Below are 16,274 nucleotides of genomic sequence, written 5' to 3'. Positions count from 1 at the left end.
TGTCTCCAGTGTTACATTTTATAGATTTGCTTGCTGGAAACAGCAGATGGATGGATGGATGGATGGATGGATGGATAGATAGATAGATAGATAGATAGATAGATAGATAGATAGATAGATAGATAGATAGATAGATAGATAGATAGATAGATAGATAGATAGATAGATAGAGCGCCACCTGCCGGACACATTCCACCACCTCTAATAATAATAAAATGAAAAATAATAAATACGTTTAAAGATCATCAACGAATCGTCTTTCTCGAGCCAAATATGATCTAATGTGTTACAGTTCCCCGCGAGGCGGCGCCGCTCCACCGGCAATCCCAGCATACACCGCGCCTCATTAGCATAACACTTTCCGGTGTCTACAAGAGCCGAGCGAACACGTTCAGCTCCCGAGAAATACCAGCACATCTCGATTTCACACGACATCAGCACAGAGACATGAGTGCAAACATGAGCGACAGCGAGAAGCTGGACAAGCAGCGGCTGAAGAACTTCAAGAATAAAGGGCGCGATCTGGAGGTAAAGCGCGCGTGACGTCGAGCAGATCCACCGCCGCTTCTCAAATAACCGAGAGATTAAACTCTCTCGAGCGCTCACATCACGCCACCAGTGGTATCCTGTCCGATATAAGCGTTTAAACGACACTAGATCAGATATATCAGTCGAATGTGTGATGGGGAAGCTGTTAGCCGCGCGGCTAGCCGAGCCGTTAGCATCGAGCTAGCGCGCGTCGCAGCTCTTCATTAAAGTGTTTGTTCATTAACAGTCATTAGCGCGAGCTCCGGGAAACACTCGGGTCGCTTGTGATGTGTGATTCTGGACTCAGTTTGTGTGGTTATCGCGTCTGAGTCCTCGCAGTGGCCATCGAGTGAGTGTTAGCATGAGCTCAGTGCTGGCCTGCTGGACATCGTGTTTGTGCTAATGTGCCTCACAGCGTAACTCTGTGTCTCCTGATGTGATGATTGTCTCCAGATCACTTCAGATGCATCACTTTGTCACCAAACAGCGCCTTACACACAGCAACACACAGCGACTCTCGTCTAAACGTCTGTGTGGGACTCAATAATCAAGAGTACTGATCGACAGAATGATGCTAATGAACGTTATGTGGGTTTTAATAGTCTTGTATTTTCCAGGCGTTCACCAACTCAATTTAAGTGTTATATAATACATGCGTAACACTTTTAATCATTATTGTAATTGGGTCAAATGATCAGCAGTAAGTCTTTAATGTGTCGGTGTGTGTTGGGTGGGTCACTAAAGCCCCTCACACAAATGTGTTTGAGGTGATGGTGTGACCCCAGAGCTGTATTAATGATGGTGTGACACCAGAGCTGTATTAATGATGGTGTGACCCCAGAGCTGTATTAATGATGGTGTGACCCCAGAGCTGTATTAATGATGGTGTGACCCCAGAGCTGTATTGATGATGGTGTGACCCCAGAGCTGTATTGATGATGGTGTGACACCAGAGCTGTATTAATGATGGTGTGACCCCAGAGCTGTATTAATGATGGTGTGACCCCAGAGCTGTATTAATGATGGTGTGACCCCAGAGCTGTATTAATGATGGTGTGACCCCAGAGCTGTATTAATGATGGTGTGACCCCAGAGCTGTATTAATGATGGTGTGACCCCAGAGCTGTATTGATGATGGTGTGACCCCAGAGCTGTGTCAGTGATGGTGTGACCCCAGAGCTGTATTGATGATGGTGTGACCCCAGAGCTGTATTAATGATGGTGTGACCCCAGAGCTGTGTCAGTGATGGTGTGACCCCAGAGCTGTATTGATGATGGTGTAACCCCAGAGCTGTATTAATGATGGTTTGTTCTGTGCAGACGATGAGGAGGCAGCGGACTGAGGTGGTGGTTGAGCTCAGGAAGGTGAGATCTGTTCACACTGGTTCAGGATGAGCTCTGTAACACTGATGTACTCTAACACTGGTGTGTTGTGCAGAATAAGAGAGACGAGCACCTGCTGAAGCGCAGGAACGTGCCTCATGAGGATATCTGTGAGGACTCTGACGCAGACGGAGATCTCAGGAGTGTAAGAGCTGTTCTCTTGAATCTAATGTTTATGAACCGCTTCAGCAAGTGAGTTGAGTTTTCACTTATTACTCTAATAATTCTTCTCTCTCTCTTTTTTACACTAGCAAAACTCTTCTCTTGAAGCAATAGTGCAGGTAAGTTGTTTAAATAAAAGTAGGAAGCAACTAATGCTTTTTAAAAGTAGAAAATCCTTTTAATAAGTGAATCAGCATCATTCCTCCAGTCTTCAGTGTTGCATGATCTTCAGAAATCAGAATATGCTATATCGCTGACGTGTGTGTTTGATGAGATTCACTCCAGCAGTGTTGATGACACACGATGTTAGTCTGTATATTAACGAGGTGTCTGGTCTGAATGCTGTAGAATGCCACCAGTGATAACCAGGGCGTCCAGCTCAGTGCCGTCCAGGCCGCCAGGTGAGTACCAGCTCAGTCATCATGATGTTCCCTGCTCGTGTGTGTGACCTGAGACACATCCTGTTGACCTCGTCTCACAGGAAGCTGCTGTCGAGTGACCGCAACCCTCCCATAGACGACCTGATCAAGTCTGGGATCCTGCCCATCCTGGTGCACTGTCTGGACCGAGACGACAAGTAAGACCTGTGACGTGACGTGCTGCTAGTCAGGGATGAGATTGATCACGATAAAGCACAATATTGTTATCGTGGGCACTTCAGAATACAGAGAATAATTATTCATCACATTCGAAGGAGTTCATCAGAGTGACAAATACTTAATATTTAGACTTAATAGGCTGTGTTTTGGTTCTTAATTCTTTAGGGCACACTTTACATTAGGGCCTCATTCGTTAACATTAGTTAATACATTAGTTAACAAACTGCCAGTGAAAAATCCTTCGAGACATTCAGTAATCTCAGGTTATTTCAGTGTTTAATAACATGTTGCAATCACGTTATTTAATGAACTAACATGAGCAAAGACTTGTCTTTAAACTGAATGAATCTATTGCTCATTGTGAATGTTAATGCATTAACTACGGTTAACTCGAGGTCTTATTGTGAAGTGATGCTATTGGTCTATAATTATTTTGCTCTTTAATCTGTGTAAATTGTGCTTTGCTTTATTGTACTGTTATAAAAAAAATTTTTTAGCCTAAATTTCAATCTCTTGTTGATACTGTGATTTTAAAAGCTTTAGCAGTTAATCACATCATGGAGTTCAGGAAATGTGATTGTTAGATGCTCCTGTATTGTCCTGATGGCAGTGTTTTGTCGTCTCTGTGCTGTAGTCCTTCTCTGCAGTTCGAGGCGGCCTGGGCCTTGACCAACATCGCTTCAGGCACATCAGAGCAGACTCAGGCCGTGGTGCAGTCCAGTACGTACACCTCTCTGCTCTCAGAGTCCGAGTCCATGCGCTGTAGCACACCAGTGTTTTAGCATCTGTTGTTCTTGTACTGTTGTGAGTGTGTCTGCTGTAAATGCAGAGTTTAGGACACATGCACTAGCTTCACCACATCTGTGGACCCAAGATTTCTGTATTTCACCCGATTAGTAAACCAAAATCAACTTAACTTGGTTTGTAACTACATTCAAATCTTTTTTTGAATGAATAGATATGAGTTGGATGTTTTCATAGGGGATTTAATGTTTATATATCAGTGCATCACATTGGCCGTACAGTGTTTTTGGCCAAACTGAAAGCAGCAGTGCACAGTCTAGATTCTTGCTTTTGAATGTAAATCTTACACTGTGTTGAAAAGGTGATTGTGCATTGTTGAATGCAGACGAGCAACTTCCCAAGTGTGTTGTGTTGTTGTGGTTGTGCACCCCTGATGATGTGTTTAGTGTGTCTGTAAGTATCAGTCTGAGCTGTCAGTGTGTGTGTGTGTGTGTAGATGCGGTTCCTCTGTTCCTGCGGCTCCTGCACTCTCCGCATCAGAACGTGTGTGAGCAGGCCGTCTGGGCTTTAGGGAACATCATCGGTGAGTGGCTCGCTCCTGTTTCTCTGGTGGTGTTCGGTGTCAGATGAGTGACCTCTGTGCTGTTACAGGTGATGGTCCTCAGTGCAGAGACTACGTCATCAGTCTGGGGGTGGTCAAGCCCCTCCTGGCCTTCATCAGCCCCTCCATACCCATCACCTTCCTCCGCAACGTCACTTGGGTCATGGTGAACCTGTGCCGGCACAAGGACCCCCCCCCGCCCATGGAGACCATCCAGGAGGTATGAGAGTGACCCGTCTGTGAGTCATGTGACCCGGTGACCTCTTGCCCTGTCTGCACAGACACTAACAGTCTCTTGTGTGATGTTGTGTGTGTGTGTGTGTTGACACAGATTCTCCCTGCGCTGTGCGTGCTCATCCACCACACTGATGTGAACGTAAGTGCAGCTCTCGCTCTGTGTGTGTGTGTGTGTGTGTGTATGTACATGCACCGCTCCGTGTCACACGTGTGGATGGGTTGACCTGTGTTCTGTGCAGATCCTGGTGGACACCGTCTGGGCGCTGTCTTATCTCACAGACGCTGGCAATGAGCAGATCCAGATGGTCATCGACTCGGGGATTGTACCGTACCTCGTGCCCTTACTGAGCCACCAGGAGGTCAAAGTTCAGGTACAGAGGAGCGTGTTGTGCACTCATTGAGGTGTTCAGCGTGATGTGTAGCCTCTCTAATGTTAGCTGTGTGTCTCTAGACGGCTGCTCTGCGAGCGGTGGGGAACATAGTGACGGGCACAGATGAACAGACGCAGGTGGTGCTCAACTGTGACGCTCTGGGGCACTTCCAAGCGCTCCTCACACACCCCAAAGAGAAGATCAACAAGGTAACCAGTGCTCATGTGACCCTCACAGTGTCCTCCGCTCACATTTCACCCCTCAGTCTCTAACTAATGGGTTTGTCTTGAGTAAACTTATAAAGATGCAGTGTATAAATGCAATATAATCTACAGACCCTACAGAATGAACAGTTATGTTTTATTACCTTTAGAATGAGCAGTTTCTGTCTACATACACCACAGGTGCCTTTACATGGTCTTACCCTGCCATGTTCCTACTGCTCTACAGACTGCATTTCATCTTGCTGTTCTTGTGTATAAAACACAGTAACAATAATATTCACAACGTATGGGTATAGTATAAATATGGCCACTCTGTGCAGTTCTCCAGCTCACCACTAGATGTCAGTGAGACTTACCCAGAGAGAGATTGTAATGAGTTCTGGTTTGAGCCTTAGGAGTTTGGATTTGATGACCGCTGAGGTGTGTCTCTGGCGTGAGTGAATGCTGAACATGTTTAGGGGTGTGTGTGTGTGTGTGTGTGATGGGAATGAATGATCTGAAGCAGGCCGCTCACACAGAGACTGGTGCTGCAGTAATGAGTCTGAGTGTTATGTTCCCGCAGGAGGCCGTGTGGTTCCTGTCCAACATCACTGCAGGAAACCAGCAGCAGGTTCAGGCCGTCATCGATGCCAATCTAGTGCCCATGATTATTCTGCTGCTGGATAAGGTGCGTGTCTGGAGCTCTCTTCTGCGACTTCAGAGTATTTAACACCGTGACATCTTGAGCACACGGGGTGCAGATGATATCACGTGTACACGGCCAGTCAAAAGATTAATGGTTTTAAAGAAGTCTCTTCTGCTTACCAAGTCTGCACTTATTTGCCAATGCATTAATATTGTGAACTATTTTTACTATTGAAAATAACTGTTTTCTATTTGCATATGTTATAAAAAGTATTTTATTCCTGTATTTTCAGCATCATTCCTCCGGTCTTCAGTGTCACATGATCTTCAGAAATCAGAATAATATGATGATTTACTGCTCAAGAAACATTTCTGATTGTTAAACAGCGGAGTAGATTTATTTTCAGAACATTATTTATTTGGATTATACATCTTGTAACATAAATTGTCTTTATCATTTCTATAATTTCTTTCTACAAAAAAAGAAAAATACAAAACCAATCTTTTGAATGTTTATAACAAGCTTTTTCAGATAGATGCTGATCTTTAGGATCTTATTATTCTACAAAGACTCCTGGGAAAAAGTGGTATTAATAAAGAAAATACATATTAATTATTCTGCTTTCTGAAGATCAGGTGACACTGACGACTGGAGGAATGATGCAGAAAAATATCAACTTTGAAATCACAGGAATAAATGAGTTTAACAGAGATTCACACAGAAAGCAGTTATTTGAAATAGTGAAATATTTCACAATATTACAGCTCTTTCTGTGTTTTGGCTCAAATAACTGCAGGCGTGGTGAGTAGAAGAGACTTCTGTAAAAGCGTTTGACTGGAAGTGTAGACCAGTAGCAGTGTAGTTGTGTAATCACTGGCAGAGAATGAGGAATAATCACTGGTTTGATGTTTAAATCGGTCTGTGTCTCTCAGGGAGATTTCGGCACTCAGAAGGAGGCGGCGTGGGCCATCAGTAACCTGACCATCAGCGGCAGAAAGGAGCAGGTGCGTTCTTCACTCACACGCACACACACACACACACACATGTTAAAGAGAGGCAGTGTTCAGGTGTTGCTCTGGTCCTGTAGGTGGCGTACCTGATCCAGCAGCAGGTGGTTCCTCCCTTCTGTAACCTGCTGACCGTCAAAGACGCTCAGGTGGTGCAGGTGGTCCTGGACGGACTCAGTAATATCCTCAAGATGGCTGATGATGAAGCGGAGACCATCGCCAACCTGATCGAGGAGTGTGGAGGTGAGCAGAACCAGCCAATCACCTGTGTTTGAGTGATGAACCGTAATCTAACATCACACTCTAAACTCACTAGATGTCTGGGACATGTCAGGGTTTCACAATCTTATTTGTAGTGACACATTTTTGACGTTTCAGTGGATGAATGAGTGGAGGAGGTTCTGAATGAGCGCTTGAGGTCAAATGATGAAAGTGGTGAGGTTAAAGAGGACTAAACGATTTAAACAGAAACCCCTCTCACTTGGTACATTACTGATTATAATGAACACACATTCACCATTAAAGTCTGATTTCTTTGCTCTCTAATGAGGGCATTTCATCGTTGAAATGTATAACGGCAACCGTTAAATATGAGCTCCTAAACTCTTAGGCCTTTTTTTTGTGTATCTTCCTGTGACGAGTGTATTTGAGGAGGATTGTTATCTTTTGTTTGCTCAGGTTTGGAGAAAATCGAGCAACTGCAGAACCATGAGAATGAGGACATCTACAAACTGGCTTATGAAATAATCGATCAGTTCTTCTCATCTGATGATGTGAGTTAGTTTTTCCTGCTGAACAATGAGAACGTGTGTGTATCAATGTTTAGTTTTTATTACCTCTTCAGTTTTGTTCTTGAAGTCAAACGCAGCTCTCGTTGATTCTCATTCTTGCGTCCGCTCGCCCTTTCCTTTCTTTCAGATTGACGAGGACTCCAACCTGGTCCCCGAAGCGATCCAAGGAGGAACGTACAGCTTCAACTCTTCTACCAACGTGCCAGCAGAGGGGTTCCAGTTCTAGACGCGACGGGGAAGTCTGGAGATTTGTTTGTGATGCAGCACTCTGTTCAACATTAAAAATAATTAGAGAGAGCGAGAGAGAGCGCGAGAGAGTGTGAGAGATATTAGATCCGTTGTGCTTGGCTGATGGGATCCAGCTGCATCTAATCCGAGAGAAACTGAGTGGAGCTGCTTCTGGAGGAAGCGTCCAGACGGCGTTTGAGACGGCTTTGAGTGGATGTGAGTGAGAGTGAGTGGCTGACTACTGCGTTTCAAACACCACCATCTAAACCCAACGCGTGTCTTTTCAACAAAACCAAACCCAACCAATGGGAATAACCAAGACATCTCGCGCGAATAATCAGAGGAAGAACGCTAAAGGAGAACCTCACCAACAACCAAGAGACGGGAACACACTTCTGAAGTGTGTGTGTGCGTTCATCTGATGTGCTGGAGAACAAACCCAGCAGGCCAGAGCCCTCTCCTTCACGCCGCAGTCTTTGGTCTGTCTCTCTGTCTGTGTGTGTGTGTGTGTGTGTGTGTGCTTGACTGACTGAAGAAACGCAGGACTGAATGTAACGGACGCAGCGAGTCAAGAGCGTGTGGAAGGTGACCAATTCAATGGGAAATAGTGGAATAGCCTGGAAGAGGAGGCTAAATTAATAATTCAAATAAATCACCTTCGGTGGAACGAGTGGACATCAGTGATCTAAAGAAGACAATGTCATGACTTTAATTCTCCCTTTTCTTTTAACTGTTTAGTGTTGATGACACTGGACTGAGCTTTGGCTGTTGCGTCTTCAAGGACGTGCGTGTTGTCCCAGTGTTTTTTCTTTTTCTTTTGGTCTTCCCAGTTTCAGCTTTTATTTTTCAGTGCTGGTGTAAATACATGTAATACACACAGTGCACTGTTGTACCTTTGCACAGACCCGGGCTATTGTACATTAACTGCACTGCTGTCATGATGAGTTTCCCGCTTCTCTGTTCTGGGGAATAAATGCGATGGCTTTGAGCCGTGCGTGATCATGTGGGGAGGCGTTTCAGACGGATCCACAGCATGTGCTAAACTGCAGCATACCTCCTTTTAGTGGGTTTTAGTTTTGTAAGTATTAGTTTTTCCTCCTCTTATTTTTAAAGTACCTACTGTAATGTTTGTGACTTTTTTTTTTTTCATTTCTGCCCCTCACCGTTCCTGACCGACAAGCAATTCTCCACCGTTTTGCACATTGCAGCGTTGGAGGTGTGTGAACATTAGCGAGATGGACAAAACTCAAACTCCTCCTTGTAGTGCAAATACAGAGTCCATCTTCATTTGTAGATATTGGTGTTCAGTGTTGAGCGTGTCTCTGGCGGACTGTGCAGTCCTTCATCCTAAAGCACGTACAGGTAACGGTCTGAAAGCGCTGTTTAGGTTTACCATCGATCCTTTCGTTTCTTAATTTTAGTTGACTGTAGAGCTGTCTCTGTTTTGCATAACCTCATTGTTTTATTTACAGCCCACCCTCCCTAGCAGCATTCCTTGTTTGCAAATATGTAGTTTCAAAAGAAGAGAAAAATAGATGGTATGCCTATCCTGTTGGCCATAGACTACAGGCTCTGTACCTATTCAAATAAATATTCAGATGTGTCACACTGCTGCTTCTCTGTCGCTGATCTGAGCTGAAAGATGAACAAGCTTCTGATGGGGGTTTTTTAAGTAATTGGCCAGAGTTTTTTTCTTTTTAAATGATTTTATGGAGGGCCAAACCTCAGAATAGATTTACTACTATTATTTTTTTTAAGCCCAGATGAATTACATTTAATCAAATTCAAGATAATATTCTTAATCTCTTAAGTTGTTGGTGGTTACATTGTTCGAACCATCAACAAAAGGATAGTAAAACAATGTAAATTTGAATAGAGTAATTTGTGAGTTGGATGCAAATAATTAATATTTAGCTTAACTAGGCTGAATTAATGTCAATGCATGTCACCTTGTCTACACTGTAGACACTTTAACCAATTTAATGAGCTAAAGTTAAAGAGATTGAAATAGAAGTTTTATTTGTCTTTACTAGTATGTGACAACTTCATAGAAACGTAGGCTTCTGCTTGCTCCGTGTTATTTTACTTCTGTGTTACAAACCTCTCAAGACAACTCTTTTTCACATTTTGGGAATTAGACAAACACCACAGTGAAAAAGATAAGGGACTCCATATAGGATCTGTAGAACGTGCACATCAGTATTTTGTCCACATTAACGGACCTTAGTTTCCACAAACGGTACGATCTTTGCTGCCCCTTCTTACTCAACACTGGTATTTGGAGAAAAATAACATTTATTATCCTAGTCAGTACACTCTCAATACCCACGCATGCTCGTTTTCTAGTACTGAAGTTTTCAAATCAAGTCATCTCCTTGGTTTTAAGAACATTGTCTTAAAGCGTTTCGACACCAAATAGTGAAATCATCAACCTCTGAGTCCTCATCACTCAGTAGGTTAACTATTACAGAATCATCAACAAATTTTATAATATGCCTAAAACTACTTTTACAGTCATTTGTGTGCAAGTTAAATAACATAGGAGATAGGACAGATCCTTGAGGTATCCCAGTAGATGACACCAGCCATTCAGAAAAACAGTTATTTATTTGAACTGTGTCCTTTGCATAATTTCTCTCTATTAATTTTTCAATGCCTTCCATAACTAAAGATGTTAAATGCCTCAGTCTGCATGTTATGTTTTTTTTTTGGCAATGTAATCGCTTTAGAGCCCCTAAAGGGACATGGTGGTGGAAAAAATTCAGCGTTGGAAGAAAAAAAAATTTCACTTTTTTTTGTTCTCTAGCAAAACTTTTGCGTTTTCTCGCAGATATATTTGTGTTACTTACAGCTTGCAATGGTTCATATGGCTCTGTGCGCTCACAATGGAGCATTAGTTTTATTTTGAACTTGGACTAAAATGCAGTTAGTGCTTAGTTTTGTTTTGGGACAAGCTAGTTTTCCATGTCCAAAACATTACTGCCTACACCATTGAAGCTGTTATTCATGTGTCGTATTCGTGATACGAATTCGTATTCTTAACTCGTATTTAACCTTATGTGAGGATGGAGAGGGAGCTACAGTAGATTTGCTCTTAGTAATAGGCACTGAGAATAATCTTGTTTACCATTTGCATTAAGATTATATTTATTACCACACTGGCATATAATTTTACTTAAGTAAAATGCATGTAATTTAGATCCACCAGGAAACAAGAATAAGTATCTTATATCATTTTATTATAAAGAAAATCCATCTTTATTTTTTTTTGTATTTGTACTTGGCAAAAAAAGAAGAAAAGAAAAAACACTTAGTCAGAACAGGATTTTTCCAGCGTGCATCAATGAAGTGTTTAAAAAGGGGGAGGAGACCGAAAGAAACTCTGGGTTTACAGAAGAAACTCCTGCTCCGGACCAGGTTAGGTTCAAGTTAACTCAGAGTATAAGTTAGCTCTCTTTCAGAAACGGGCTTGACTTACCCTGCTTTCTCAGGTATGATAAACCTCCCATTCTGAAACAGAAAACCTAGAGTGTCCCTCATTTCAGGGTTAACATACTCAAGAGTTTTCACTTAACCTTTTTTCTGAAATGGGCCCCAGGTGTCAAAAAATTAATTATTGCATAAATTATCACTATCAGCCGATATTGTTACCTTTGTAACACACACACACACACACATATATATTAAAGATAAAGCAGCCGTTTTAGAGATAGTAATGGTCAAAATTTTATTGACACCTTAAATCATATGATCTAAGAGGATTGTGAAAAATCTGTTGATTATTCTTCAGATTTTTTAAAAGTAAATGAATGGGGGGAAACAAACAATCTAGTTTTTCAACAAAATCACATTATGAATTGTTTTTTTGCTCTAATACACATTGGCCACAATTATTCGAAGTCCTAGAAATTATTATGAGTAAAATCTCTGAAGATCTATATTCCCGTTCATTTTTAGACTTCGAACACCAGGGTGGCTAGGGACATGAGATTATCCAGTCATGACTTCCTGTTTCACGGGAAAATAAACATGAGGAACACAAAAGCTGAATTCTTTGTCATCCATCACAATAAAAAAAAAGAATTGAGCTTTACAAAATATGACTTCTAGAAAATAGCCTAAAATTGTAAAAAAAAAAGAAGAGACCATAATAAACAATTCTGGCTCATTTGAAATACCTTCCTCTAAATAAATTTCTGCAACACTGTTATTACATACCTTACTGCACATTTCCAGGCAGTTTCAAATTGAAAGAACCAGTGAGTGACTGTTAAACTGAGTGGCTACAGGTAGCTCTTCTCTTTTAAAGTGTATTTTTGTCCGTTGGCAACAGATCCACAATGGAGCATCCAGTTAAGCCCCTTTCACACTGCACGTCGGACCCGGCATATTGCCGGAACATTGCTTGGTTGCCTTCTGTGTGAAAGCAACCACGTCCCGGGATTGATTCCGGCATTGAACCCGGGTCAGGGTCCTAGTAACATTGCTGGGTTCAACTCGGGACGAGCACTGTGTGAACAAAAGCCAGATCTAATGCCGTGTCGAAGTGATGACGCACGTTATCGCACGGCTCGTTTACCGGCTGTTTTGAAGGAAGACCAACGTTTGCAAATAAAAAATATGTATAAACCGTAATGAAGCAGAGATCAATTTGTTCCTCACTTTCCGCTCTGACGCCGAGATCGTTCGCTTGCTTCTGTGAAAGTATAATGTGCCTAACGTTTTCGACTTATTCATTACACTTCACACCCTGATGTCAGGTGTCGTTACGGGATCTATACGGGTTGTGTGTGAAAGCACGCACATATCCCGGGTAATCAAACAGTGGTCACAATAAGTTTAATAACAGCACAATATCTCCACATAGAATATATTAAATACAGTGATTTAACAATCAAATAAGAAAACAAAGGCACGCACACAACTTTAGCATAGATAAATCGCTACAGTACAGCTAGCATCTGTCCACTTTCCCCAGGGGGACAGGGTTTCAAATTTTTTTGAAGCACCCCTGGGCGCCGCCATTGGCTAGCGGACCCCCACCTGCTGTTAGCATTCCATTGACTCGCATTCATTTTGGCGTCACTTTGACAGTGAATAACTACATCTGTGGCGTTTAAAGACTCCATTTGTCCATTAATTATTTCTAAAGAAACACGAAAATGTATAAAAGGCTCCATTACCTTGTATCTTAAGTTATGGCCCCGTAGAAGCAGTATTTGTTAAAATAGGCTAATGATTGCGTCATAACCAGCGACTCTCTGTCGCACAGTAGAGAAATTACCGTATGGACAGGAGGAGAAGCTCAAAGGCAATCATTTACGGTCTATGAGGCTATCGGGGGGACGTGGAGGCATGAAGTCAAGGGACAAGCCCATAGAGAGTGCATAAAAGAAACGGGACAAAATTGTTCATCAAGGTCTGCAAGATTCGGTGGGTTATTCAGATTCCACTTGGAACAGCGACTAGAAGACTTACAGTTGTCAGACATGACATCTACATCACCAAGCTCAGTTTGAGTCTGCGCAGTACGCTCGTCCCCCAGGTCGTGTTTCTAACTGACTTCACTTGTCTCCGTTGAATCCAATGGGGTCGCTGTGTCCATTTCTTTTGCTGTCTATGGCTTTCCCGATGGGTCTAACTCCGTTCTGTGGGCGGGACCGCTGACCTGCGCATCCTGTGTGCATCGACTGTAGTGTATTGCAAGGGAAACTAAGCCAAATTAATATAACCTGTGTGTGGCCTTTTTTTTTTACAGTGACGCTAAAACACTGCTTCAATACGTGACCATGACATGTTTTTGTTACGTTGCTTCAGGTACATATTGCAGTGGTTCATAATTCAAATATCTTTAATTAATATAATTAATGCTCTATTGTGTTGGAAATGTCCCATACACTAAACCCAACACTAAACCTGATAGTGTTAACAAATGCGAAACTGGTATGAAAATGCAATTGTTGATGCAGCTGTGCTATTTTAACTATCTTTTTTTTTTAGCTTTTTTGTTGAACCATAGTGCTTTATAAGTTGGAGATCTTCATTTCCTAAGTGCAGCGCGTATCACGTGAGCTACCGAGCAAATCTACTGAGTTATAAAACTCCTGCATATGAAGCTGGATATGTGATGCTAACATTCAAATGCATCAGTTTCAAATCTCACAGCATGTTAAAACTGTTAAAGTGTTACATATTGTTGCAAATCATACTTTGTGTGGAAAAGGAATAAAAGTTGTTGGACTTGTACTGACTTTAGTGTTCCTTTCAACTGGAAACTACAGCGATTCATATGTTAAAGTATGTTTTTTGAGTTTGGCAGAAATGTAGGTATGTATTTTGCAACAAGTCTATGTTGATCATTAAGGAGTTCACATCAACAAGAAATGTTAAAATCTGCCTACAGTATATTGTCTGTCTACAGGTGCTGGTCATATAATTAGTATATCATCAAAAAATGTATTTCACTAATTCCATTCAAAAATTGAAACTTGTATATTATATTAATTCATTACACGATTCTGATATTTTTCAAATGTTTTCTTTTTTTTTTTTTTTTTTTTTTTGATGATTATAACTGACAACTAAGGAAAATCCCAAATTCATTATCTCATAAAATTAGAATATTACTTAAGACCAATACAAAGAAAGGATTTTTAGAAATCTTTGCCAACTGAAAAGTATGAACACGAAAAATATGAACATCTACAGCACTCAATACTTAGTTGTGGCTCCTTTTGTCTGAATTACTGCAGCAATGCGGTGCGGCCTGGAGTCGATCAGTCTGTGGCACTGCTCAGGTGTTATGAGAGCCCAGGTGTCTCTGATAGTGGCCTTCAGCTCTTCTGCATTCTTGGGTCTGGCATATCGCATCTTCCTATTCACAATACCTCATAGATTTTCTATGGGGTTAAGGTCAGGTGAGTTTGCTGGCCAATTAAGAACAGGGATACCATGTTACTTAAACCAGGTAGCTTTGGCACTGTGTGCAGGTGCCAGGTCCTGTTGGAAAATGGAATCTGCATCTCCATAAAGTTGGTCAGCAGCAGGAACATGAAGTGCTTTAAACTTCCTGGTATACGGCTGTGTTGACCTTTGACCTCAGAAAACACAGTGGACCAACACCAGCAGATGACACGGCACCCCAAACCATCACTGACTGTGGAAACTTTACACTGGACCTCAAGCAACGTGGATTGTGTGCCTCTCCTCTCTTCCTCCAGACTCTGGGACCCTGATATCCAAAGGAAATGCAAAATTTACTTTCATCAGATAACATAACTTTGGAGCACTCAGCAATAGTCCAGTCCTTTTTGTCTTTAGACGCCTCTGATGCTGTCTGTTGTTCAAGAGTGGCTTGACACAAAGAATGTGAAGCTGAAACCCATGTCTTGAATACGTCTGTGCATAGTGTTTCTTGAAGCACTGACTCCAGCTGCAGTCCACTCTTTGTGAATCTCCCCCGCATTTTTGAATGGCTTTTGTTTCACAATCCTCTCCAGGGTGCGGTTATCCCTATTGCTTGTACACTTTTTTTTCTACCACATCTTTTCCTTCCCTTCACCTCTCTATTAATGTGCTTGGACACAGAGCTCTGTGAACAGCCAGCCTCTTTTGCAATGACCTTTTGTGTCTTGTCCTATTTGTGCAAGGTGTCAATGGTTGTCTTTTGGACAACTGTCAGGTCAGCAGTGTTCCCCATGATTGTGTAGCCTACAGAACTAGACTGAGAGACCATTTAAAGGCTTTGCAGGTGTTTTGAGTTAATTAGCTGATTAGAGTGTGGCACCAGGTGTCTCCAATATTGAACCTTTTTACAATATTTTAATTCTCTAAGATACTGAATTTGGGATTTTCTTTAGTTTGTCAGTTATAATCATCAAAATTAAAAGAAATAAACATTTTGAAAAATATCAGTCTGTGTGTAATGAATGAATATAATATACATGTTTCACTTTTTAATGGAATTAGTGAGATCAACTTTTTGATGATATTTTAATTATATGGTGGCCATGAACCCATCATGGCGGTGCGTCCACACGCAGCGGCTTCTCTCTGTCCCGACACAACAGTGTTTTTGTTTTTTGTCTTGTGAGTTGCAGTGTTTTTGTATGTCGTCATTGCGTCTACCTGTCTTTAAGCGCCCATACGGTCGCGAGTTTCTGCTCGATGTCAGCAGAACTGCATTTTTACAGTTAAAATCCGCACATGTGGAACAGCTGCAGGATCTTGGTCTGCTATGGAGGCCTACACCATCACCGACCCCCACTACTGCATTTCGTCCACAGCGGAGGTGCCACAAGCGGTGTGAGAGGAAGCAGAATAGGGGTAAGCGCGGAGGTTTCCGAACTAGGCTAACAGCTAACCCACACAAGCCATCTATCCCCACCATCGTACTACATTACATTACATTACATTTACATTTAATCATTTAGCAGACGCTTTTATCCAAAGCGACTTACAAATGAGAACAATAGAAGCAGTCAGGTCAACAAGAGAACAACAACAGAATACAAGTGCCATGACAAGTCTCAGTTAGTCTAGTATAGAACGCATAGCCAGGTATATATAATTTTATTTATTTTTTTTTTTTTTATAAAATGAAAAAAGAGACAAGAAAAGGAAAAGTACTGGTGTTAGTAGGTTAAGTGCAGGCGAAAAAGATGAGTTTTTAGATGTTTCTTGAAAATGAGTAAAGACTCAGCTGTACGAATTGAGATTGGGAGGTCATTCCACCAGCTGGGCACAGTCCAGGAAAAGGTCCGTGAGAGTGATTT

General features: G+C 41.9%; 2 protein-coding genes across 3 annotated transcripts in view; one reads left to right on the top strand and one right to left on the bottom strand.

The window, feature by feature from the left end:
• Window positions 1-16,274, bottom strand: part of LOC113115415 (tyrosine-protein kinase receptor UFO-like) — a 1,029,470-nt gene that overhangs the window by 351,827 nt on the left and 661,369 nt on the right. The window lies entirely within an intron of this gene.
• Window positions 320-9,108, top strand: LOC113115423 (importin subunit alpha-3-like). Its single transcript, XM_026282989.1, has 17 exons — window positions 320-528; window positions 1,849-1,893; window positions 1,967-2,056; window positions 2,163-2,192; window positions 2,422-2,474; window positions 2,555-2,650; window positions 3,307-3,392; window positions 3,913-3,999; window positions 4,068-4,237; window positions 4,349-4,393; window positions 4,494-4,625; window positions 4,706-4,834; window positions 5,412-5,516; window positions 6,407-6,478; window positions 6,562-6,724; window positions 7,160-7,254; window positions 7,400-9,108. Exons 1-17 carry the CDS (start codon window positions 448-450, stop codon window positions 7,496-7,498), a joined length of 1,578 nt encoding a protein of 525 aa, XP_026138774.1. The 5' UTR covers window positions 320-447; the 3' UTR covers window positions 7,499-9,108.

The sequence above is a fragment of the Carassius auratus genome, chromosome 15 (assembly GCF_003368295.1).
Source record: "Carassius auratus strain Wakin chromosome 15, ASM336829v1, whole genome shotgun sequence".
NCBI lineage: Eukaryota > Metazoa > Chordata > Actinopteri > Cypriniformes > Cyprinidae > Carassius > Carassius auratus.
The sequence above is the reverse complement of the archived record's forward strand: the minus strand, read 5'-3'. Positions and strand labels throughout refer to the sequence as shown.

What these genes read in the sequence shown, in the direction of transcription:
- LOC113115423 (XM_026282989.1), top strand. Translation starts at nt 448, where the DNA reads ATGAGTGCAAACATGAGCGACAGCGAGAAGCTGGACAAGCAGCGGCTG. An exon ending in CCAAAGAGAAGATCAACAAG is followed by an intron (nt 4,835 to 5,411) that starts GTAACCAGTGCT and finishes ATGTTCCCGCAG; the next exon opens with GAGGCCGTGTGGTTCCTGTC. An exon ending in AGTTCTTCTCATCTGATGAT is followed by an intron (nt 7,255 to 7,399) that starts GTGAGTTAGTTT and finishes CCTTTCTTTCAG; the next exon opens with ATTGACGAGGACTCCAACCT.